Consider the following 27,906-nt stretch of genomic DNA (forward strand, 5'->3'; position numbering starts at 1 on the left):
TATTACATTAGTTTTCACTAAAATAGAATATTGTTATGAACTCAAAATATGTTAAAGGTAGTGTGGTAGATTTCTAATCTGTGTGATTTAAACTGTTTTATTCCATAAGGTCCAATTGTTAAAACTATTCCTAAATCGACTAAAAGCAAGCAAAAGAGAATAGAATATGAAGTAAGATTTATAAGCATCCTTTTGTCATGAAAAATCTTCCTTTATCTGTTGATTTATTTAGATAGTTAAATTATTATTGTTATAAACTCGCTTTTTTTTTTAATAATAAATTAAGTAATTATTAAAGTGATTATTATTAAACTCATTTCCAAAAAAAATTACTGATTTAATTATAGCAAGTCTTCAACAAACAGCCCTCAAATTTTTCTTCCATGATTTTTATTTTATTTTTTAAATTTGTAGCTTCAAATTTTCTAAAGTATATTTTTGAAAACATATTCCCCTAGCGGTAAACTGTGTTTTTAACTCTAAATATTTTACATCTGGGATTTCATAATCACTTAGTTTTGACTTTTAATTCTAGTATATTAATATCGAATATTAGTATATTCTAGTATATTAGTATTTAATATCTAGGCATCATGAGCCAAACTTAACCTGACTTACTAACATGTGTTAGGAACTATCAGCATTTATGAAATTTAGTGATCCAAATGGTTTTAATTATTAGTTCTAACTGATGCAATTTATATGGTATAAAGTGTATATTTAACATTGATCTTGTTTTATAGCAGAGTTTAGAAAGAGAAAAATGACCATGCAAGTCTCATCGGAAAAGCATTAATCATTGATGCATTTCTTATTTAAAGGACTTTCTTGTTCATAATTTATTCAAAGATCCAACAGCCATTTGTTGGCTAATGGTTGAAATAAATATGTTTTAATTAATTAATGAATTATAACAGTGAGAATTACCTTTCTGTAGAGGATACCACTCATACTCACAAATAATTTAAAAAATAGTATTGTCATAATTTCTAGAAAGTTAGATAACCACTATGAAAATTTATAAACAATATACTCACAAATAATTTAAAAAATAGTATAGTCATAATTTCTAGAAAGTTAGATAACCACTATGAAAATTTATAAACAATAATTTTGCAAAATCATGCACATTTTTAATTTTTAGTATTATTCTTCACATTTGTATTGATACTAGGGAAAAAATTTGTGAAATTATTCTATTCTGATTCATGTTCAGTCAGTTATATAAGAACCTGTGAAAATTTCGTTTTTGTTCTACCATTTTTAAAAAACCCTTAAAAATAGTGCATCTGAATTAGAATTATATCCTTTTTAAGACAAATTTTTAATAGAATATTTTGACTTCAGAAGAAAGATTTGACCATTATACAGTGAAATATGGTAGTTAGCAGATAGTATTATTACATATATCTTTTTTAACTTAACACTTAAGCAGGTTTATTCTGTAATAACATGCCTAACAGTAGTAATTATTCGGCTATGTACTACAACCACTAATGGTGATTATCATTATTCAGAAAAACTTTTTGTTTCACTAAAAAATAATTATTTTATTTTTATTTAATACTTTGTAAAATCTAAATTTTAAAAAGAAAAATGTTGATAGATGTCTGTTATTTTTACTCTTTATAACAGTTACATTGTTGCATAATTGAAAGGTGAGATTGGCAGAGTTAAGTCCATGGACAAAATCATTCATAAACTTGCCCTTAATTTGCTGTTGTGTCGCTTCAAATTATTTTTAGACTTCAAATGAGTAAAATAATCCCATGGTTAAAATGTTAGTACTAGTTGATCAGTAAAGAAAATATTATTTTCTTAGGAGAAAATATATTTTTTATGAAAATATTCTTAATGTTATTCACAGAAACCAGAAGACAAGATAAACCATGCAGCTGTAAATTGATTCCATTACACATAAATAAACTCAATCGTATTAAAAGAGATATGATGTAATTAAAATAACATACACACAGTAATGCAAATTGTTTGCATTACTGTTTTGGCTTCATTGGCATTGGCTTCATTCACATTCTTTCTAAAACAAAAATCATTAAAATACCAAGAATGAATTTTTCTTTCAAAGCAATTTCTACTGTTCAGTGACAAGATAAGTCTTCAAAAGTGAACTGTATTCCCCAAAAAAATATATTTGTTGTGTAAATTTAATAGTACAGTTAACTTAGACCTGATATAATTATTTATTATTCTACCTTTTGTTGTACAAAGGTTCTTGCTTCTGTCAAGCTCCTCTTGCTTCTTTTAACCTTTTTGCTTACATTGTCATTACAGCTTGTCCATCTCCCTATTTCCTTTGCTTTAGCCTCTTTCCTTTCGCATGTAGCCTCAGAAACCCTTTTCAGTCGTCTTGATTGGGCATCCTCATAATATGACCAAACCGTGACAGCAGTTTGTGACAATTAGAATTCCACAAACTGCAGTAGTCATTGGTAGAATTACTAATGTAAATAATACTGTTGTATTTTCAGAAGAGCAACTCTTCTGAGCTATCTTATGAGGGTCATCCAAATAATTAAACAACATTTTTAGTGAAGGAAACTCTTAATGCAGGCAATTGAAACTTTTGTTAAGTGTTAGTTGGCAACCTTACAGAGTGTTAGTCAGCCGTTCAATTAATATTTACGTAAACATAACTCGAAAGTCTTAGTTACAATGACGTGACTGCTCGAAGAAAGTTCTTTTGAAGAACATAGTTCTGTGATTTGATTTACTTTTGAAAAGTATATAACTGTCAGAAATATTTTCTTGGATGAATAAACAATACAGCAGTAGTTGCATGAACTGTGCATGTTTTTACACATGGGTGGAAAAGTTTAAAAGTGGCCGCAAAAGCGCATGACTGATGAACACCGCTCCAGGCGTCTGGTAACGGTGTCGACCTCAGCGTTAGATTCTCATATTGATCCACTTATCCAACAAGACCAACATGCAGTTGAACAAATTGCTGAAAAATTTGAGTAATTGTCAGCACAACTCATTTCATTATTCATAACAAACTGAACTACCATAAGACTTGTGCATGGTGGGTTCCTAGAGAGCTTACCGTTCATCACAAAGCCGAGAGATTTTGCATTTGCACCGAACTCAAAAATCATTTCAATAACAAAGATGATGCATTTTTGGACAGGATTTTAATCTGTGATGAAATTTGGATACATCATTATGAGCCATAGTCCAAGTATCAAAGCATGCAGTGGAAAAACTCTTAAATTGTCTGGCTGTAATAAATTAAAAACGCAACAATCAGCTGGTAAGGTCATGTTCACCATCTTTTGGAATGGCCAAAACATGGTTCAATATTCTGTGATTATTTGGAGAAGCAACAGCCTATACCATTCAGCTATGATTGAGAATAAAGTCAAGCCCTTGTTGAAGAGAAAATGTCCAGGATGGTAGAGAAAAGGCGTGCTTCTTCAAGAAAATGCTCAAATTTATATGGCACAACTGATGCTAGAAACTATTGGCAAAGTGGGCTGGGAGCTTCCTACCTCATCCTCCTTACAGCCTTGACCTTGCTCCTTCAGATTTTTATCTGTTTGGTCCGATGAAAGAAGCTTTGCATGACATCAAATTCAGCTACAATGAAGAGATAAAGAAAAGCGTAAGGACAAAACTGACTTTGAAATTAAGGTAAAGAATTCTTCACTGAGGGGATAAGAAGAATCATGAAAAGATGGGAGTGCAGAGAAGTTGGTGGGGATTACATGGAAAAGTAGACAAAAAAATTGTATTTATTTAAAAAACTATTTTCAGTGTACAGCTATTTGTCTAATTATTGAATGATGCTTGTATTTGATTGAATGCAGCTGGAAATCTTCTAGTCAATATTGGCACAAAAATTGTTCTTTAAAGAATTATTTTCAAATTTTCCATTTACTAGTAAAACCATTATTAATAGTATATACCTTCCATTAATAGTACACCTTCCAGCAACAGAGATGATTGTTATGTTGACTCTTCATTGGTTTTACCTGTGCAACTAATTGTTACATTCACGTATTTTGATATAGTTGAAAGGTTAGTTGACAATATTGAATTACAAGGTATATTCATAACGTAAGGGCTGTCAGCTTATATTTAAATATTAGTGGGTCTGAACACAGTTTTATGCATGCAGGGCACTCTATCAGCTATTTACGAAGTCACTGCAGTTGTTTTGATTTAGTAGTTTGCCTGCCGGTGAATGCAGATCATAATGTCTGCAACAATCGTTTCTCCCACCAGTTGTGAAGTGTGTGCTGCGATTTGATTTTTGTGTGCAAAAGGATCTTTTTGAAATTCATCAGGAGTTGTAGTGTATGGATTTACAGTAATGAGTGAAGGAAAGGTTATACAATGATGTTGAGACTTTAAAAATGACTGCACAAATGTGCATGATGAAAAAATAGAATGGCAGGCCCAGTATACAGACCGTCGAAGTGGTTGAACAAGTGAACCGAAAACTGCAATGTGATCGACAGTTGATGATTAGTGCTCTGACTGATGAATTTCTGTATGTTGATCCCACCTCTAATACGATTGTCACAGAGAAGCTTGGATGTCACAAATTGTGTGCAAGGTGGGAACCAAAATGCTCACCGACCAACACAAAGAGCAAAGAATGTGCAATGGACGAACATTTTTGGACCGCTATCGACAAGATAGAGGTGATTTGTTTTCACACATTTTAACGGGCAACAAGACGTGGATATCCACCAATGTAGAATTGAAACAACAGTCAATGCAGTGGTGCCATTCAAGTTCCCCAAAACCGAAAAAGTTTAAGCAATCCGTACAGAGTCAAAAAACTTTGGTTTTCATTTTTGGGACAAAAAGGGCATCATTTTGTTTGATTTCATGGAACATTGATCAACATTTATAGCTGACGTGTATTACAAAGCACTCACCAAACTTGAGACGTGCGATCCAAAATCAACAACATGGAGAAACTGTCATCCAACGTAATCCTCTTTCATGACAATGCACATCCTCACACCCCGCTGCCTTATCAAAAAGAAGATTCAAGATTTTTGTTGGGAACTTTTTGACCACTGTCCATATAGTTCTGATGTTGCATCTAGTGACTACTTCCTCTTGAATTTGAAAAAGTGGCCTGGTGGACAACTGTTGAAAATGACCAAGAAACTAAAGACTGCCATTGTAAACTGCTTCAATACCCAGGTGGTGAACTTTAATGTAGAGGGGTTAAAGAAACTGGTGCAGCATTATGAGAACTGTTTAGAACTGAATGGCAATATGTGGAAAAGTGAATTAGATGTGTTGTAAACTGAAACTCAAAAATTTTTTCTCACGAGTTAATTTTTATTAATGACCAAATGGCCCTTTATGAGTATACCTCCTATATGGTCGATTATATTGCTGGCATTTGCTACAAATTTTACTTTGCTGCATTCATTTTTTTAGCCGTCTTTCCCAATTCTATCCAGATTCTGATAATCTACTTAGTTTATCCCCATCATTCACCATTATATTAATTATATTTATAAGTGACTAATTTGATGGGTAACTGAAACATCCATTTTAATTTAATCATTGATATACTAAATATATATAGGTATATTTAGTATATGAAATCCAGTTTGTATAACCTGACTAAAAAGTTATATTAAATTCATTTGTTCAAGAGTTTTTTATTACATTTTACTCTTCTAGCATTTTGAATTTGTATGCACTGATAATGAGACTTAACATAAAATCGATAGATAATAGATATCTAATCATGAATAGATAATAATTAATACAGTCATGAAGATTTTTAGCTATCAAGAAGGGTTAATATTTATTTCCCTCTTTTACTTTTGGAAAAAAAACTTAAGTTCTTTTATTTTGTTTTCTGTTTAGTTATCAGAAGACTGAGTCTGTTATCAAGACGACAGCAGAGAAAACTACATCTCTTTTAGGTGGTATTGGTTCTGGACTTACTACAAAACTTGGCCAGCTTAAAAATTCCGATTCATTCCGTTCTTTTGAAGAAAAAGTTGGTTCTGCTTATGAAAATGTAAAGGTAGTAATAACATTAATTCATGTACATACGTGTATATACATTGTGGTTTCTATTGATTTTTTTTAGAGTTTAAAAACTAATGTGCTATATTTAATGAGAAAACTTAAGATGATTTAAGTTTAATTGAGCCGAGAAAATGAAAATGGAGGGAGTCATTACTATAGTTATGATCTAAAAAAGCTAGTATAGTTAAGCCTTATGGAACTCTGTTAATACTTGTATTATCATGTTCACGCTAAAATTTCTGGGCTGTTTACAGTTTTTCACTAGTGTAATTCAAGTAACTGTGGTTCATTCATTTGATTTTCAGATCACTACATTGATAAAGCATTACAAAGGATATATATAAACAGCATTTCTTTTAATTTGTTGTTTCATGGATAAACAAATGTTTCACGGGAAGTTTTGATATTTATGCCCAATGTATACATATGTTCACATTGCTCATTCAGGGATTTTTTTCTTTATAAGAATAAAATTAATGATTTTATATTTACTACTATTTGTATGCACCAGATCAAGCTACTTTAATAAAAAGCAGTGTGACTAGTTTCTTTGATAAATGATCGAAGAAAAAAAAAATTTTACACAAAATAAAATCTCTTTTACGTTAAAAATTCTTTAGTTGTTTTGTAATGTCTTTTATCCAGTGAACAGTACAGCTAACATATACATACTGAATGGTATGTAGAGATATAATTCCGTACAAGTTGTGTCTTGCAGCCTAGAGCCCTTGTTTGTTAGTTAAGTAAATTCAAATTGACATAATTATTTTGTTGTGTTACAAACATAACAAACACTTTTTTCTTTTGATTTTTTAAATATTATTTTATTTTTATTTTGAAAACTTTCTTGAAAATATTTTTCATGTATATAATTTTGAGGTTTTCATGTATATAATTTTGAATTCAGAAACAAAGAAACAGATATGTAGTGAATGATTACTGAAAAAAGAAAAGCAAACGACGTTTACTAACAAAAATAATTGCTTATAACTAAAACTAGATGATTTTTTTGTTTTTTAAACAGTCATCTGTAGATAAGTTAATAGTGTAAAATGAATTTTTCCTACTTTCACTATATATTGAAGGAATTATATGAGAAAAAAGTGTGGAAAAATTTGTTAGATTTTAATATTCTATTTCATTATATGTATACTTATGATTGTATTAATAATCAAACTGACCATCAAATTTTAGAAATTTTTTTTTTTATACCACTTGTTCTTGCATTATATTATTTAATTATTATGTAAACCTGTTAAATGTAATACTCTATTAATGTGCAGCAGAGCCATTCTAGCAAGATGCTTTTCCCTCTACTTAGACTAACAGGCCGAAGCCGTTTATCAGAGTGGCGGCCTCTGATTTCAGTTTTCAGTTTGACATTATCAAATTCAATTTGAAGTAAAAATTAAAATTAAAAACATTAGCTTCAGTACAATGATTGTACATGCGTAATGTGCAGTGCCACATTCTTTTTGTGTAATTTTTTTACACTGTACTATAAAACTTTGAAAATAAATCCATTCATTAGTCAGTTTCAAAAATGTACAAATTGTTTTGTTGCTTAAATAATTTTTTTAAAAGCATCAATTTGCATGCATTAATGTTTTTGTAAACATATTAATAATCAGACTTTGTCTTGCTTCCTTCCAATAAATTGTTGATTTCTTAAAATGAATGTGAGTATGAATCATCCGTGTAGTCATCACTTCACCAACAAGAACAAACATTTTAATTTAACAATAAAAACAAAGAAATGTATTCTGTATAGTATAGAAAGCAATTAAATCATCATGTGCATTTATGTAAAAATTAGTAAGAGAATAAAATTTAATACACTATTATTTTATGATAGGAATAATGTTTATTATTTTTGTTTTTATTTACTGATTAAATTATGCATATTTGTATAATACTGTATGTGTTTCAGTGTTTTTATTGTTAGCAATTTTACATTTGTAGTTATAGAAATTCCAAAGAAGGTAGTCAGGCTTGTGAAATCTATTCTTTTATGACTGTCTATTCTTATATTTTGTGACTCTCTATTCTTTTATGGTAAAAGAAGCCTTGGACGGTTGATAATGAAAAAAGGGTTGCTGAAGCAACAAATAGGAGTTTCTTGCTGTAGTGTTCAGCAAATAGTTGAGGAAAGAAAAAACTACAGCATCAGCTAGTGGATTTTCTACTCCAAACAAAAAACATTCACAAAATGCACCAAAAACAGAATTTGAAACTTTGATAAATGTGTTATTAACTATAAATGAATTTCACATTTTGCATGGTCAACAATCTACTATAAAAAGTTTACTAACAGTGATAAAGAACAAAATAGATAAGGGTGGACCCACCCTCAGGAGGTTATTAGACAATTAGGGGTTAAGATGGAAAAAGACGCCTAATAGTAGAAAATTTTTTTTAGAGAAAAATTATATTTAGGAGAAACAAATACTATATCTATGTGCATTCGAAAAATATAGAGTGAAGGACGGCCAGTCATTTACATAGACGAAACATTTATGCATTTAACATACATAAGGCCATATTGTTGGACAAACAATTCTGATGAAACATCTGAGTTACTTGCTCCAATTTCTAAAGGTCAAAGAGCAATTATCATTCACATTGGTAGGGAAAATGGTTTCGTAAAAGACACGTTATTGATTTTCAAATCTAGACAAGTCTGGCAATTACCATAATAGTATACAAATCAATGAGTATAGTATCAAACCTCCAAGAAATGTGAAATGATTAAATGGCTTGCTGAAAAAAATATACCATTCAGTGAAAAACTGTTAAAATCCGAGCTATATAAATTAATTTGTCAGTAAATCAAGATTTAAAGTGAATAAAATGAATACTTTAATTGCTGAAGGGGTTATACTCCCAGTGATGATTGAGACAGTGAAATTAGTGGTAATGAGTTACATTAATTAGGGTAAGTAAATAATGTTACGTTTAATGTTTTTGCATAGGTTAGTATACTGATTCCTGTTACAAATAAGTTCTTCCCTACATTTATTGCATACCTCTCACATCCCCTCATCTACTCACAAGCGCCTTGGTATATCTGCTCAGTTGTATTTATAAATTGCTTTATTTTCTTGAGATTGTACTTGTGAGCTATTTGTTTGATATGGGCTTGTATTAACTTAATGCATTTATGTATTTATCTAAGCATTAAAATAAGTACCTTAACATCAATTTTATCATATTCAGGATTAAGTTTTTATTATGCTGTCCCTTCTGTGATGAAAGCATTTAATTAGATATTATGTAGAGATTTAATACAAGAATATATTTTTGAATAATTTAGGTGCCTAACAAATTGGATACAAATACTTTTTTAACAATAACAGTGGATACGCTCAAGGCCATTATATCAATGTTGAATGTACATTTAATTATTAAAAAAATATATAAATACTGACTAAAATATACTTATCAAAAACTATTATATAACAGGTATGTGCTCCACTATTTTTGAAATGTAAACTCTATTACCAGTATTCATATGGATCCCCTTTTGCATATTTCTTCTTTTCACCCAAATCTATTAAAAAAGATTTACAAGGTTTGATGAAAAAATTTCCAAAATTTTTAATTTTCCCAGATTGTATAAGTCCAGTTGTTACATTTTTTGTATGTGTGTGTTTGTACACTTGTCTCTTAACATATGATTACATTGGTAGCCATATTGGATGCTTAGTTTATTGTTGGCTGTAGAAAAGGTTACACGTGTTGTGGTATGGTTGGTGATTTTTAACTTGTGGAAAAAGTAGAACAATGAATTTGCATTAATTAAATTAAATTTTGCTTTAAGAATGGAATAAAGGGCAGCACTGCATTGGAGATGTTGAATGAAGCTTTTGGCGATTCTTCTCCTCTGAACAAAACAAGCATTTACAAGTGGTACAAAAGTTTCCAAGAGGGTTATGAAGACGTTGAAGATGATGAGGCCATGGACATTGATGATGAGGCCATGGACATCCCAGCACATCAACATCCAATGATGTTGAAAAAGTGAAGAAATTAATTATGGGCATTCACCGAATCACTATCGCAGAGTCAGTAAGGATTACAACCTGGAAGTTCTACACCATTTGCGTGAAACAATCCAAAGAAAACACCAGGATTTGTGATAAAACAATTCATAGCAATTGCACCACGATAATGCACCTGCTCACATTTCACTGCTTGTTCATAATTTTTGGCCAAAAGTAACATTGTTATGATGCCTCAACCTCCATATTCACCAGACATGGTCTCCTGTGTTGTCTATTCCCCAAGCTGAAAAGAATCATGAAAGAAGATTTTGCTGACCCTGAAGAAGATCCTGGACCCATAAAAAGAAAGGTTTCAGATTTCCCCGGTCACAAAAACAAGGGACCATGGAGTCATCTTGGAGATTGTTAATGAGCAGCAGGCAAAGCGGCTACTGGAGGCCGACATTGTTAGAAAGAACGGGCTAAGGGCTCAGTTGCTGGCCGAGCAGAGGCCACAAATATTAGTCTACAATTTTCCAAGGGCAACGAGGGTAGAGAAGCCTGAGATTCTCAGGGCTATACACAACAAAAATCCATGTTGGATGTGGCTATTGAGGACTTCCTCAAGGAGACCAGTTGGGCGGAAAGAGGCCCCAAAGAGCCACTGGATAATTGAGACTTGCCAAAGATCCAGCAAATCTTGGAGGCCGGTGGCCAGCTGTTCCTTGGGTGGATCTCTTGCTGGTGCTTCAGATGTCAAGGCTTTGGTCACACCTCTTTCTACTGTAGAGCACAGTCAGAGATGTGTGGTCATTGCATCCTTGCTGGGCACAGTGCAGTTAACTGCCCTAATAAGGCCGGGCCTGCAAAGTGTGTGATCCCTGTGCCTTGGTGAAAGGCTGTGATGCCAGGCACCAGGTTGGGGGCAAACAATGCAGGTCACATGACATAGCCTGGACAAAGATCATGAACAATAAGGCATATGGTGATGCCTGAATTCGGGGAAGCCCTTGCGTCTGGGGCAGTTGAACCTGCATCATTCCCAGGCGGCCACCAATGAAGCCATGAGGATCCTTGAGTATGATCTCGAGGTCCTCTTGGTCCAGGAGTCCGTACATGGTCAGGAATAGGGTGGTTGGCTTATGCTTTCTGTTTTCAATCTCATGGGGGACAGCCGCTCTCTGCGATCGTGGTCGACTCTGTCTCGTTGGGTGTCTTCTGGATGCCCCAGTTTTCTGATGAGTGGTTAACCATTGTGCGAGTCACAAGGGGTACACTCAATATTGTACTGTTTCCAGATACTTCCAGCTGGATGGAGTATCAGTGACTTGTTGGCAAAGTTGGGGTAGATTCTAAACAATCTACCAGGAATCAGAGTGCTGGTTGCTCTTCATGCTAACTCCAAGTATTTCGCCTGGGGTTCACCACTCATCAACCCCAGAGGCGTGCTGGTCTTGCACAGTTCGTTGAAGCCAGGAACCTCTACTTGCTTAATGAGGCAGAAGTATCGCCAATTTTCTCTTCCGAACTGGGGGAAAGTTACATCGACGTCTCCTTGGTGACTGGCGATCTGCTTAGGTGTACAAGGCCCGAGGCCATTGTTTGTGATCATAGGCTTATATTGATTATAGGCTGGGATTGACCAACTTGATCTGGATATATTATATTCTAAATGCTGGCTGTCATAAGAGAGCCACTTGACAGGCTGTTCTCAGGGTGCCTAAGCTGGGGTTGCTTTCCGCCTTGTTGGAAAGTGGCTTTAGTGATGGTGCTCTTAAAATCAGGAAAGGATCCAAGTGAGGTCAGCAATTATCGACCCATCAACTTCTTGCCAGTAATCGGCAAGTTGGTTGTGGAATGGATCTGGGGAAACCTCGATATGAACTCAAGGCCAGTATGGCTTCATGAAAGGGGTTGGCACCAACTATTGCATCTTAAATTCTCTTGCCAAGGTGGAAAGTGCCAACTGTAAATATGTTGTGACAGTTTTTATTAACATAGAGGCAGCATTTACTTCCTTGTGTAGGAGTTCTGTTCTGTATGAGTTGGAATGCTGCAATGTTCCCATAGCCCTGCAAGCTGTAGTACATGATCACACACTTCTTTTTAAGGATGAGCACCTAGTTGTGGAAAAGTCCGTTACCAGGGGAAGCCTGCAAGGCTTTGTTCTCGGTCCCTTGCTGTGGAACCTGGTATTCAACGGATTTTTGGGACTGATATTCCTGGAAGGGGTCACAACCCAGTCTTTCACCAATGTCTCCTGTTAGTTCATGGTAACTCATGACTGCAGCTAGAAGACCAAGCGCAGGCGGCTTTGTCAACCACAGAGGGCTGGATGGACATTCAAAATTTAAAGATTTCTGTGCCCAAGACGAAGTTAATGCTTCTCAAGGGTGCAGAAAAATTATCATAGGCGTAACCCCAGTATTAAGTATAAAGGCTGTGTAATCAATTGAGTTAGAATTTGTACCTAGTTGTTTTGTTTGATGAAAAGTTGCTATTTAGCAACCACATTAGGCAAGTAGCGGCAGATGCAGTCTCTGTGATGCACAAGCTTAGGAGGATTGCTTGAAAAGGTTAAGGCTGACTGGCCATCATTTGTACATGGTGTATTGAGGTGTCTTCGAAACTATGACCTCTTACCTCCTATGAGGCTACCACTGTTTTGGGAAAGGCTCTCCCAATTGATTTAGTGGTGAAAGTTCAGGCGGGCATGTGGAAATTGTGAAGAGGCAGGGAGGTATTTGGGATGCAGTTTCAAGCCGGGCGTGTACCGGAGCAGAACAGTGATCTCAGTGCGCTGGTTCTAAATTTCAAACAGTTGCCTACCTCCTGCCTGCAGAGGAGGCTTTACAGCCTCGTGATGGAAGAATGGCATGCCACGTCTAAGGGAAGGTCCTTGTATGGATTTACATAGGATCTGTGGGGATGGTATGCCTCTTATTCATTTTTAAGGGCAACAGGAGCCTGAGTGCTCTCCAACCATGTAAATTTAAACCAATATTTGTTTTGGTTTCGGTTTCGCCTGGCAGCTGATGAGCTGTGCATCTGCGGGGAGGTCCAGTCGAACAAACACGTGATGTTCAACTGCCCAGCTCTTGGCGGTGGGGGGGTCAGAACTCAGGCCACCCTTGAACGTAGAGGTCAAGGAGAAAATTGGCCATTCACAAGCGGCGAGTCAATGTGGCAAGAGCCATATTGTTGAACTGTGTGGGAATTCCTTCATGCGGTTGCTTCATTCAACTGACATCTGTAGTTTACTTAAAGGAAAAGAATCCTACTGCGCTGCTTTAGGAAGCTAACCAAGAGATATGGCTGGCTACCAGCCAGATTAAGGCTCCAAGCACTTTAATGGTGAACAGGTACAGTTAGCATTCAGCTGGCCTAGGCATGGAAGCAAATTGCTGTCTTTGACGGGATAAATTAATTATTGATAGTCATATATGTTTTAGTAGTTGACAGAGTGCGCCTACCCATTTTAGTGATATATGACAAGTAGGCGGTGGGACATGCAAGCAATTGTTGTATGGTACTATGCTTATTCTGCTCACACTATTAGGTTAGCTCTAGGAGCTAGTTAAGGCACTGGTTGCTAAACTGTTTCCTGGCTCAGTAGCCATTTGTTGCACACACATTCAGTCTTATGCCTTAGGGTGACCAAATGGGCTGGTGGTGAAAGAAATGTTAAGTAAACCAACATTGAAGAGATAACATCGAATTACTGAAGGAGCTAAACACCATACCATAAATTGCATTTCAGAGGTCCTTCAAAGACTGGATAAAATACTGGCACAAATATATTTTATCTAAAAAATAGTAATTTGAAGATGAAAAATAAAAGTATTGATGAATGAATAAAAATTTTTTGAGAAACTGAAATTCCACATATTTTATTTTTTTATCAAACTTCATGCAACAGATAGCTATAAAAACAATTTTTTTTTATGTTCAAATTCTGTTATAAATTAATAGTATTTTATTTTCTTGATTAATTTCCACATACTTCTTATTTGCCTGATCTCAGCATTTAATATTGGCACATTATACTTGTTATAATGCTGGTTGGAATGCAACTTCTTTATGGATGAAAATCGCTTTCTGGTGATTTAAACACTAGCACTCAAAGTAATGTCAGGAGACAACTGTTATCATGGAGCCTTGTAAAAAAATTTAGAAATAAATCCTCAATTTTGATTCAAAAAAGAAATTATATTATCTTGCCTTATTGGTAGTTTGTAATACACTTCCATTTCTTGGACTCTTGTTCTCATTAGGTAATTATTTGAGACTCCCATGCCTCATTGCCAGTGATGCAATTCCTCAAAAGTTTTTGAGTTTACAGTACAAACCAAATCATCTCTTATTTACACACAGTTAGGTACACTTTCTTTTTATTATTTATTGAACTGCTTCACGTATTTTCTTGATATTCCATTAGTAATATGTTTGACCGACCATACAGTTCACTTGCTTTTCAATAAATATCAATTTATTTTATACATTTAAAAATATAATAAATTTCACAGTTGAAGGTTTTTTTTTTTATTAACTGTATCATTTTAAAAATAGAGAATGTGTATCTTACTTTCCCTTATATGGCATACTTAACCCTAAAGTTGTATTTTGGGAACTTTTCTCATTTAGCTTTCGAATTTATGCATGTTTATAGACGTACTATCAGGAGGTATCACACATTTGACAACATACATCCTGTATATATCAAAAGTTGCATTAGGTATACAGGAGGATTTCTTTATTTATTAAAAACCACAGATGCTGTATATTAGTTAATCAAATGGCCTGTCATTGTGATACCCATCAAATTGTTTATGTGATGAAGATATGATTAGTGATATGTTTATGCAAGAGACTAGGTGATGAAAGAAAATATATGGAGAGTGAGGCTCAAAATTGACAACCTTGTTTGTTTATAAGGCAACTATGGTGACCACTACAAGACCTGGTGGGAGTGCCCTACACAGGGTGCTCTCACTAGAGGCATTGGCGTCGAGACCAAGTCCCAGCTTCTGAGTTTCAGGAACAACATAGTCGGGCTTGGATACCCCGCCCTTAGAAATTAGAGGCAGGCAATGAAAAGATCTAACCAGCAGGCTGACCTGTCATACTAGACTTATGGCCAGCAGACGGGACGGTCCGTTTGAGTAGACAACCCCCTGGACTGTGCTTTGTTGTGGATCCAGCCCAGTGGGTAGGGTGAAAAAAAAAATACCTGTTTGTTGTTAAATTATGAGTTGGTACTTCCGAACAATAAGGTTGGTATGGCTTAACATTTCATAATTTCTGTGCTCTAAATAGTTTCTTGAAATTTTACATGAAATAATTACGTATTATTTTAATTAATTAATAAAAAGTGCAGGTGCCCTGGCCATAGATCGAGGTGTATGTTAAAATAAACTCTGGTCTATGAGTTTTGTTTATTTTTTAAAAGCGTGTGTAGAATCATTTCTTAAGGATGAAAAAATACTTTCTTTCATCTTGAAAGTAAGTAGAGACCTAAATTATTTTTTCTGAAAAAAAATTGGTTTAATCAGATATTTAATGTTTTTGTAACACTATAAAAAAATTAACCTAGGGACAAGAACTTTTTTTTATCATTGGTTAATTCAAAAGTGAATTAGATGAATAGTCAAAAGCTGTTTTATTTCCTGAATGCAAACCTGGGCTGCTAAATTATATTTTTATATAAAGAAGTTGTCAGAAATAGAATTCACTAATATTTTAACAAAAGGACTTTTATTACCCTGATGTTTATTTTTTACTTGTAACAGGTATCTGATTATAATGTGATTTTAATAAAGGAAAGGTAGCATAAAATAGCAATTTTTATTTTGGTAGGCACTTTCTTATTTTTGCTTTAAAAAACGAGAGATTTAAAAATGGCATCCTACAGACACTGATAAAGCAGTTCTTGTGTTTAATTAATTTTCAGGGCTTTGTAGCATTATTGGACGTATACTGCTATATGTACATATACTCTGTGTAAAAGTATTAGACAATCTAAGAAATGCCAATTAGTTCTTAGATTTTATAAGAGAAGATCCTGAAATTCACCAACCTGCAGTAGATAGGAGCAACAATTGTATGTATTAAAGTTGGTTGGTATATACAAGCAGCTAACGAATGGACCGAACAGCTCCTAGGGTAAAGAGCTCTGCTCTTACAAGTACCGATGGCCTTTTCAAAGGGCAGATAAGCAGTAGGAGTTTGGGGCAGCCTCAGGGGTGACAGATCGCCCCCAAAGAAAGAAGAAATTTCTATAAGAAGTCAAAGGCATTAGGATGCAGAAGGCAAAATGGAGTACCACTGTATTACTTTTTCCTAGTCAGGCACAATGGTTATGTCTTCTTTTGTCAAGTATTCTGGAAGTAAAATGATTTCCCATTCAGATCTCCAGGGGAAGCAGCAGCAGCAGGAGTGTAATAGAAAAGACAAAGCAATGAGAATAAGTGCATAGAATGTGAGAACATTATTGTCGTCAGGTAAGTTGAAAAAGAATAGAGATAAAAATAAATAAAATGGATGTAGTAAGGATAAGTGAGGTTAGATGGGAGGAAAGATTCCAGGAGATGCACAGGTGGTCGCATACGCCGACGATCTAGCCCTGTTGGTATCAGAACGCACCGAGGACTTGGTGGAGAGGACCGCCAAAGACGCAGTGGAGAGAATAAGTGCATGGCTTCGGGAAAGGAGCTTACAACTAACCCCACATAAGTATGTGGTGGTGACCCTTGGCGGGTTGACAGAAGCTGCGGAGGATGGAAGTTCATGTGGACGGCCATACGCTTCAAGACACCAGAGGTGCTAAATACCTAGGCGTATGGCTGGGCAAATCAAGAAGCTTCACCCGCCTTGTTAAAGAAGTGACTGAAAGCGGAGAAGGTACTGACAGACTTGGGGAAGATAATGGCAGCAAAGACGGGACCATGGGCAAGTAGAAGAAAGGTGATAATGTCCGTGGCCACCTCCATCATGTTGTACGCAGTCCCGATATGGTGTGATGTGCTGGGAGTGAAGCGTAATGTTACAAGGATGGCTTCCCTACAGCGCCACGCAAACATACGAATTATCTCTGCCTATCAGACCATATTGGGTGTAGCGGCAGAGGTGATCGCTGGAGTTCCACCTATCCACCTCCAAGCGCTGGAACTCAAACAAATTTATGACGGTATGTCGAAAGCGGCGGCTAGGAAGAAGAGAACAGATGAGTGGCAGGCGGAATGGATGGGAACGGAAAAGGGAGCCTGGACTAGGAGGCTAATCCCACGTCTTGCGCCATGGCTCAGGAGGGGGTTCGGGGAAGTGAATCACCCAACTCCTCTCAGGGCACACGGCCTTTGGCTCCTATGTGTTTCCCTTCAGAAGACGAGCCACACCAACATGTATCTACTGTCAAGTGGAGGATACTCCGGAACACGTAATTTTTTACTGTAGAAGATGGGAAGGAGTAAGGAGACTCCTGTGACTATCATGGGTTACCCCTGATAACTTAGTAAATTACATGTTCCGGGTGAAGACAGCAATGGGCAGAGGTTGCATCACTGGCCTCCCGCATCTTAACTACGAAAGTGAGAGAGGCAGAACTACGGTGAGGAGACTGACGGGCAGAACATCTGACTGCAAGACAACCATCAAGTCTCCCAGGTACTCGGAGAAGGAAATTTGTAAATACGTAGATTAACTTGTAATTGACTTTGTCCATGTGTATTTTATAGTTTTGTATATTAATTCTTGTAACATATCATCTTGTAACTTGTATGTTTATTGGATCTACTACTGTTTGTATTGTGTATAAAAATGTACTGTCGCATTTTGGGGAAATGAAGCTCTGTAAACTGGGAAAAAGGACCCCTATACTTTGTTAAGAAATGTATATATTTTGCCGTATCTTGTTGGGCACTTTCTATCACGTTACTTGTGTTATTGTTATGTTTAGTTTAAGATTGGGTAATATATGCGTTTTTAGATTTGTTATAATTTTAAGGATCCTATCCATTTTGTTAATATGACCTACTAATAAAGCTGTATAATTGTAAATATGTGTAATAAATTTAATGTGTTTAATAATTGTATTTCATCCTTTTTGTAATGTTAAGTGACTTGGTTGTACGTATACTGAATTGTGTTGGTAAATAAATCTTGCTACACATGTAAGTGAGGTGCTATACCTCATCTCACTGAAGGGCAATGACATATATGTTCGACTGACTGGAGCTAATGAAAGTATACTGTGTGGATGTCAAACTCCACTAATGTGAATTTAAAAATAAATAAATAAATAATAAAAAAAAAAAATTCGAGGGGAACTGACAAAAAAGATTCTGTCGCCAGGGGGTCGAATCGTGGACACATGCAGGGTCAGGGAGGCAGTCTCTGTACTGAGGGTGTTCAGGTCCAACAGATGGCTGGATCAGGACGTTCTGATGATGCATTGAGGATCCTCAAGGTTTTTGAGGTGGGCACGTGATTCAGGGGGGTATGCGTGGGGTGCATACCCAGGCCCAGAATAAGTTATAGTAAAGGGAAGGGTCTGGTTGCCATGGTGACTCTTGGGGAGAGTCACCATGGCAACCTGAAGGGATGTCGTAATGTCTTAATGATCCAAGAGCGACCCTGTCTGGAAATCAGCTTCAAGCTGCACAAAGGGGGGGGCTAGTCTTCAGCCACGTCACTTGGGACCGACCGAAGTAACGTCTTCTAGGCGGTTACCAGTTGCTCTTAAGTGGTAATAAAATTTAAAAAAATAGAGAGAGGAAAGAGGAGTGTTGAGAAGTGGTGAAGTTACCTTATATTACTCAGGAATTGAAAAAGGAAAAAACGTAGTTGGAATAGCTGTAAAAAATAATATAAAATATAGAGTACAAAAAGTAATTTCTCTGGATTGTAGAGCTTGAAGAGTTATATTGCTGCCAAAAGATCTAGTAATAGTTAGCCATACATGCCACTATCAGTGTATAAGGATGAAGAAATTGAAAAGATGTACAGTAAACATTGAGAAGTTAGAAGATGAACAAAATTGCTGTAAAATAATTTTGGGGGACTGGAATGCAGTGTTGGGGAAAAAGCAAAGATGGAAAGACAGTGGATAAGTTTATATTTGGGAAAATGAAATCAAAGAGCAGATATACTGGTTGAACTTTACCAAGAGAGGGATTTTTTCATTATGAATATGTTTTTTAACAATAATTAAGAAGATACATAACAAGACCAACAGATGGATCTACTTTTTGGTTGAAAATACAGGAATGATATTAAGAAAGCAAATGGACTTCCAGGAGCAAACAAAGGAAGTGATCATATTCTGTTAATGATAGAAATGAAATTAAGATTAAAAAGAATCCAAACTGCAATGAAGGTAAAGAAACAGAATATAGAGGAGCTAGAGGATATAGGGAGAATAAATGTATGAAATGCTGACAAAGTCAGTTATTCAAGGTAAAAGGGAAAATGAACCAGCAGAGGAAATGTGGTCAAGGATAAAATCATCTATAAGATAAGATGCAGATAAAGGAATTCGTTTCTATAAAGGCACCCGAGCAAAGAAACCTTGAATGTCACAAGAAATGATACGAAAAATGAAAGAAAGAAGAAAATATAAAAATAAAGGAGAATACAACAGAGCAGTCCATCAAAATTGAATAACAAATTAAAGAGAGAAAAACATAAATCTAGGAAAAGGTGGCTAAAAGAAAAAGAAGTATGACATGTTTTACAAAGAAAACACAATATGAGAGAAGAAATCCTACTTATAAAATGAGAGAAATTGAGAGGATTGTAAAGGCGTTTATAAAGCTGAGATAAAGAAACTATGGGAAAATATATGGCTTTTATGTTGGGAGAAGGGAATGTGAAACATGGGAAGCTGAGGTGGTAGAAGTTATGGAAGAGGAGAAAGGCCCACCAATTTTGAGATCTGAAATTATACAAGATATTAAAGACATAAAGAACAGGAAAGCAACAGGAGTAGATGAATTTCAATATAACTTTAAATGTTTAGAAGATGAAGGAATAGATGAAATACTCTCAATGTGAAATGCAATTTATGATACTGGAGTATAGACAGAAAATTTTTTAAAACCATAATTATACAGGTATCTAAAAAGGTTGGAATCAAAAAATACGAAAAACAAAACTATCAGCTTGATATCACATACTGCGAAAGTAATGCTAATATTTATGAATAGTAGGTTGATTACAAAAATGGAAGAGAATACTGAGAAATAACAGTTTGAATTCAGAAAAGGAATAAGAGAAGCTGTAGGAGTGATCAGAATGACTGGAAAGAGATGCTTTAAAAAAGGAAAAGGATTGACTTTTTAGCGATATGGAAACAAAATTCTGTGGGAAACGTTATTTGAAAGTCTGAAAGAAAAGAGAGTTGATTGGAAAGATAGGAGACGGATCAGAGAGTTATATATGAAGCAAAAAGCAGTTATCAAAATTAATGAGAATTATCACAGATTGGTTAGAATTAGGCAGAGGAGGCAAGGCTGCTGTTTATCACAAACACTGTTCGCTCTTTATGTTGAGGAAATTTTAAAAGAAATATTGGAAGGCCAAAAAAGAGTAAGCACAGATGGAAGAAATATAAATTATATCAGATTTGCTGACAATCTGCTGATTGTAGCTAAAGCCAGTCAATCATTACAAGGAATGATAGAAGGATTGGATATAAGGATGAAGAAATATGGGATGAAAATAAATGTGAGGAAAACAAAAATTATTAAGGGACGATGTGGATGTTGTAACAGCAGAGGGAAAAATTGAATAAGTGAAAAGATAAGATATCTCAGGACAGTACTGACTGAAAACTGGAGGAGTAACGAGATTGAGACAAGAATTGCAATGGTAAAAAACCCTTTTCTTTTTTTTTTTGAAAAAAAAGACCCTACTCTGCAGCAACATGGATCTGAACTTGTGGAAGAGATTGGTAAAATGTTATGTTTAAAGTATATTTTTGTATGGTAGTGAAACATGGACCCTGAGAAAAAAGATAAGATTGATGCTTTTGAGATGTAGGTCTGGAGGAAGATGGAGAAGATAAAATGAGTGGATGGCAGATTATCTCTAGAATTTAATCATCAGATTATTATACATACTGAACTGTGTCATGAGACATTAAGTTAATATGAAATCAAAAACAATCATTTAATTGCTAAGTTGGTTCAAATAAATTTTTTTTATTTGTTTGTTACCATGTATTATTCCAATACATACACACTTAAATATTTTCTATGACATACATAAACGCACTAGAACTCTTAGGAGGTTTATAAGACCTGTGCCTAAGCTCGGATATAGAATAAAAACATAATAATTGAAAATATAATGATCTTATATAAAAATATTATATAAACTTCAGTTCATATCAGAGGCCCATATAACTCCAACTTAGACTAAAGTGAACCTAATAAAAATACTTCTTATACAATTTGTGACAAATAGAAAAGAGGTCATTTCTTGTATTCTATTTACCTATTAATCACCTTTGCAATTTTAAGTATATTTTTACTTAAGTCTAATAATTTCAAGCTGGTAGTTGTAAAAGTGGTTTTTATTGCCTACTTTGAGTCCAACCAGTGGTAAAGCAATAGGTTTGTTTCTTGTTTTGCTTTTAAACAAAACTATTTGTGTCAAATTATCACCGTTATACAATAATACTCTTAATCATGATTTAGTTCCATTTTGATGTCATTATTATCATTTTTCTTCAATATTGTTCTTAAATTCCTTTTGCACAAGTTTAATATGGATGCTAACATTGTTGTAAACTGGTCTTCATGCTCTAACACCATTACTACCAATATACTTAATAAAACTTTACTGTTTAACAGTTTATAAGGTTTTGCAAAGATAAACAAAAGATGCCTAGTTTTCTTTTTGTTCATTTTTATTTGGTGCAAGTAACTTTTTTTATAAATTTTAATGTCATTCAAAACTGGTTATAAAAGGAATATACACTGTTTTGTCAATGCTTAGCATTAATTGATTATTAGTTAACTTTTTTCTTTTTTTTTTTTTTAGACAAAGGTGACAACTTCTCGTTCAAATTCAATGCAGAGTTTTGAAGATGCTGTACGTGAAGAAACAAACCGTAAATCTGCTGGGCTGTCACCTGCTACAACACCAACTATTAATGAGGAACAGACCTCCTAATGAGGATTACATCGGTTAATGAATCATAATTGTTTACAGCTTGCTCTTATATACATATATTTATAATATATATCAATTTTTTTATTATGTTATACTGTATAAAGAGTAGGTTTCAAATGGGCTTATTTATTATGCCCAAAATTGTTGCACTTGATAGAACGAATTGCAGCTAGTAACTTTATAAAATTGAAACCTATTCATTACATGTTATTAGATCATATTTCATTGTTTGATCTGAAATATTGAATTGAGAATGTTTTTATGCTCTATTAAAATCAAAAGATATTTAAATCTGATTGTGAGTATATGTTATAAATATTACAATTTGCCATTTTATTGTTTGTTGTTATAATTATTACTGCTGTATTACTGAATTTCAAATATCACTGTATTTTTGAATACTTTTAAATTGTTTATATACATATATATTGTTGCCATCAAACATGGCATATGTGTAACCTTTTTCTTTTATTTATTTTTTTTTTTTTAATATTACTTTACCAGAGTTTGAAATTTTTTTAATGAATTTTTATTATTTATTTGTTAATCTTTTATCTGATTGGTTCATAAAGACATAATTGTTTTCTAATGATAGATTTAATTTATATATATATTGAAACACAGATAATGGTATAGTTCTCCCTGGTATGATATGTATATATAATTGATATTTGTATTGCTCTATTGATAATCATGTAAACTAAATCACAAAATTTTCTTTTTCTTTTTATTCTCTTTTTATGAAATAAAGATATTATAATTCAGTTAAGTTGTAATAATACTTTATCTTCAACCATTTATACTTTGTCTGACCCAGTTGAGTACGTATATTTATGGTGGCAAGCCCTTATGATTTGCTTTTCAAGTTAAGTTAATCTTTTGCTAATTATTAAATCAGCGGATAATAATAAAAATCATTATTTTATAACTTGAGTAATCATTTGGAGTATAAAATGGCCAAATATTGTAATAAAATTCTATGATTTTATTACTACTGTTTTATTGTTAAGAAGGTTACATTGTCACTAATTCTGAAAGCTTGAAAAAAAATGTTAAGTGTAGCTGACAAAATAATTTTATCTTTAAGGAAACAGTATTCTTTATCATTGGCCTAAATGGTTTTCTGTAAATATCTTGTTTTAAAAAGTTTATTACGTTTTGGATATTTTATGCAAGTTATTTTTTTCATCTGTTTTTATCTGATTTTTTGATTTCTTCAGTATAACTGCTTTGTGATTTTTCAACTTGCCTCAGTGGTTGTGTTTTATTGATTTCATATAATTCTTAGTTTGTTTGATATTTGAATTTTATATTAGTCCGTATTCAGGCAATAATTTACATGTACACCCACATTCACGCCTCCTGAAGTATTTTAATGGTTATTTGAACATTACAATGTTATTCTCGCACAATTCTTTCAGAACATTCAAGATTTCCACTCTTAAAAAAAATTCACCACCACTTTGAGCACATTTTAAATTTGTGTCGGTTTCAACTAAATTTTTTACCAACCTTAATTTAGTATATCTTTTTCTTTTCAACATTTAAACTGGATTTATTCCTCATATCACCATACTAATACTTCAGTTTTCTGTGAAGTATATTATTTTCCTCATCATGAGTTATAGTGAGGACATGAGCTCCTTAGTAAAAGATAACAGCATTCAGTGTTGTCCATTACAGCTTAATTCATTTATTATATTATCATAAAGTTCTCTATAAAAATAAAAGACTATGCTGTCTTGATAGTTGACTTAATAGAAGCTGACTGTTAAATCAGTTAAACAAAAGGTTTCCTGTAACAAAATTTGATGATGTTTAATGTTTGTGACCTCTGTTTTTTTATTAAATCATAACTATTCAAAAATGAATAATGAAAAATATATCTGTGAAAAATCCACAATAAAGAATTTTTAAATAAATTGAGAGAATACCTTCTTTGTTCTGTGATATACACATATACTCATATATAATTTTTTTTTTATTAATGTACAACAGTTAATTAATTCTTATTTTTATAGTTATTGATAGAAAGGAATAAATCAGCAAATAATAAACATTTAAATTTATGAAATAAAAATGATCTTATTATGAATTAAAAAAAGGATACAGCACTTGCAAAATCATTTTTGCAATTATATAGCAACTGTTGTATGTAGTATTTATGTTTGAGAAATTAAAGTACCAAATTTTTTTTGTTTGGGTTCTCCAGTAAATTTACCCAAACAGTTGTCTGTTTGGATTTAGAAGTTAATTTATAACAAATTATTTATTAAAAAAGTAAAAAAAAAACTGTTTCTTCATGACTGAAGGTATAGATAAAGTACTGTGTAATTCTATTAATGTGCAATAAATCGCTTAGCAAGCTTTTCTGCTTTATTTTAATAAGTAGAAAATAATTTTTTAAAGCCTAAGCTTTATAATATTAAGTTCTTAAACTTAATTTGTATCAATATATTGTTGTATAAAACAATTCCCCCACATTTGAAAATAACAGTAAAAAAACTAAATTTAAGAAACTAGAACATTCATGCTGTAATTAATAACTTAATGTTTTGTAACTAACAGAATCTTGAAATTTCATTATCATTAGGAAGTAATTTGTTAAACATTATATGTAACTAAAACAATAATATAAGTAGTATAATTATTGAAAAATAATAGTTACAAAATATTACTTAATATCCTGTGTAGATGCACTGCTAATAGTCAATTATTATTACTATTAATCAGTTATTTGCCTTAATTAGTTAGAGATGGATCTGACTTGTCGGTTCCAAGATTGGTCATTATGCATTTTAGTTTCACTAATTGATATAACTTTCTTTATTAAGGTTTGCTTCATGTATAATTAATTATTTGAGTGAGTGCAGTTCTCAAAATTCTTGGTCTCAGGATCCCTTACTAAATTAATGAAAAACTATTAATGATATTTAGCTCATTTTGTAGTATGACATAAATTTTGGCAATTTCTGTTAAAAAAGCATCTATGTAAAAAAATTTTTATTTATTTAGTGCTCTAAAAGGGTTTTGTATTAAGGTGGCCTGATCAATAGAAAATAGACGATGTATTTATTCTGATGTGATATATCACACAAAGAAAATATAGTCTCGTCTGATTAACTGTCTGACCTAGACATGTTTTTCTATCATTTTTCTTACATTGCTGTTGAAAATTTTTATTTAAAAATGTGAATAATTAAATTTTTTTTTTTTATTTATAAAAGATTTATGTTGCTTTTCCAGATTATACTGTATTTCTAAGACATTTCAATCAATCTATAAAATGAAATGTAAATGTTAACAGAAATAGCATTTAATGCACAATTAAAATTGTTATAAAACAACAACAAAAATCCAAGTGAAATTAAATAAAACTAAAGGTAACTTATTTAAAAATGGATGGTTAACATTATACTTTGTATCGACAGGATTCTGTAAGGTTTCTGTAACAGTTTGCAGTAAGTATTATTACATAATTAAAAACAAGTGTGAAGAGTAAAAAATGATGGTGTACTAATTGCATCTTGCAAGGAAATGTTACTGCTTTATATACCCCAATTAAAATAGCAGTAAATAATAATAAATAAATATTGAACTGCAGTACAGTCAATATTATGTATTTTTTTAAAAAATTATCAATTTCAGAATATTATTTGACCTGTTAATTTTATCTTTTATCTAACACATCCTGAGAGCAAAATTCCTTTCTTAGCGCATATTTTTAGTTAAGCCGAATTCTAGTATAAACAAATCTTTTTAGAAAGATTTTTAAAATTTTTATCTTTTTAGAGACAACCTGTGAAGAAAATGTTAACTGTAGATATTTTTTGTGTTGTATTGAAACTTTCCTAGTATTAATTTATTCTTAATTGCTGCATTGTTGTGGAGTCTGCAGCTGTATCAATGATGTTCTCATATTCTGTTACATCATTTATCGTGTTCTTTGATTATTTGGAAAATATTATTTTATCAAAAGATAAAAATTTAAGTCATCAAAAAACACTTTTGACCTTATGAATTATCTGAAAGGAACTTCAAAGATCATATTTTGAGAACTGCTAATGTAGTATATACCATTAAAAACCAATGTACTCCAAAAAAAAAACTTGCTTTACACATTTGATGGCTATATTATGTACTTAAATTTTTTAATATCTTTCATGCATTTTTATTATAAATATTGGTTAAAATAATATATTTTTGTAATTCATTACTATTCAAATGTAATTTTTTGTAAATTAAAAAGAAATACATTTTGATAATTTATCTAATTGTGTATAATGGTTATAAAATTTGTATTAGTATAAAAAAAACTATTTTTTTTTCACATCATTCCTAAGATTTTGTTATGATGATGTTTCTTTAATATTTTATATATTTTTAATACAATAAAGAATGACTGTTTGTCACTGCAAAAAGAATTGACAATAGTTATAATTTTATTGAACGTTAATATATAAATAACAGTTATATTACTGTTAATTATTATAAATAAATATATTTATAAATTCGTATAGGTTATAATTGTTTTTTGAAAGACAATACAAAATATATATATTTTTTTTTTTGCAAATGTATGAAATTGTATCTTAAATGTACCTTCACCTTCACATATTGTTCCTTAATTTGTATTGTAAAATCTTGTCTCTTCAGTATTTAAAAAAATTAATTTCCCATGAAAACAACCCTTGTATTTTAGCAGCTGTTTTATGTTATATGCAATTCATACAGTTTTTTTTCTCTTGATCTAACTTTCTTAATATTCACCCAATTATAAATATTTGTTGTGAGATAAACTTTTTCCTATTTCAGCTCCTTCCCATGTGATAAGCATTTAACATTTTCATTGTAATAAAGTTAAATACAATTCTTAAATAAGTTAAAATTATTGTTATTGATAATATTGTTAAGATGTATATTTCTGTAAAAATCTATAATTACATTTTTTCTCAGAATAATAGTATTATTCTTTAAAATAACTAATAATATTTATTGAGATACATTTTCTTCATCCCTGTATTTATGTACCTTATTTTCATAATGATAATGGGCCTGTACTCACGTTTTTGAAATTTATCTGTAATTATGAGTAAAAAAAACTCTACAAAATAAAACCTTACAGTTTCTCTCCAGTTTATATCATATATGTGAAAACTTTTATGCAAGATTAATGTGAACTAGTTATGTTTGTAAGAAAATGATATAAAAATATGAGAAACTGTAATTTTTATAAAATTATGTATTAAACAAAATTTATAAAATTTTGTCCTACAAAAAAGTGAAAACAGTTACCATAAATTTATTCTTTGATAAGATTACCTTATCCCAAGCAATAAAAGAATTGTTTATGTAATTTGGCATTTTTTCTGCAATGTTATATTGTAACAATAGAGAAAACAAAGTACCTGTTACAAAAAATAAGAACGAACCTTGCAATGTTTCACAAGCAGTATTTTCTATTTTGGGTTTGTAGTAAAATGGTAGCAATTACCTTTCATCTAGAAGCTAATGGATTTAATATAGATAAAATACATGGCCGCTTTGATACCATCATTGTCGATAATTTAAGCAGTCTATCACAATTTCATAGATAACGCTTCTTGAAACTTGAGGAAATTCTTCAGATAGCGAAGAAATCATAAAGCACCTTCTCTCTCACTTTTTCGTCAACTTTCTGCACCAAATCTTCAATGACAGAAGGTTGTCGTCCATTCCG

General features: G+C 32.6%; 1 protein-coding gene across 4 annotated transcripts in view; it reads left to right on the plus strand.

Moving 5' to 3' along the window:
* The window catches only part of LOC142333169 (tumor protein D54), a 132,673-nt gene extending 105,916 nt beyond the window's left edge, over nucleotides 1-26,757 (plus strand). For 3 of the 4 annotated variants that reach the window (XM_075380144.1, XM_075380118.1, XM_075380134.1), the window contains 2 exons: nucleotides 5,863-6,025; nucleotides 22,056-26,757. In XM_075380144.1, the coding sequence (XP_075236259.1) occupies nucleotides 5,863-6,025; nucleotides 22,056-22,187 (295 nt within the window). In that variant the 3' untranslated portion in view covers nucleotides 22,188-26,757. The remainder of the gene's footprint in view (nucleotides 1-5,862; nucleotides 6,026-22,055) is intronic. The other variant, XM_075380126.1, reaches the window with a different exon arrangement.
* The last annotated feature ends 1,149 nt before the right edge of the window (nucleotides 26,758-27,906 follow it).

This window comes from Lycorma delicatula, chromosome 1 (assembly GCF_047948215.1).
Source record: "Lycorma delicatula isolate Av1 chromosome 1, ASM4794821v1, whole genome shotgun sequence".
NCBI classification, from domain to species: Eukaryota; Metazoa; Arthropoda; class Insecta; order Hemiptera; family Fulgoridae; genus Lycorma; species Lycorma delicatula.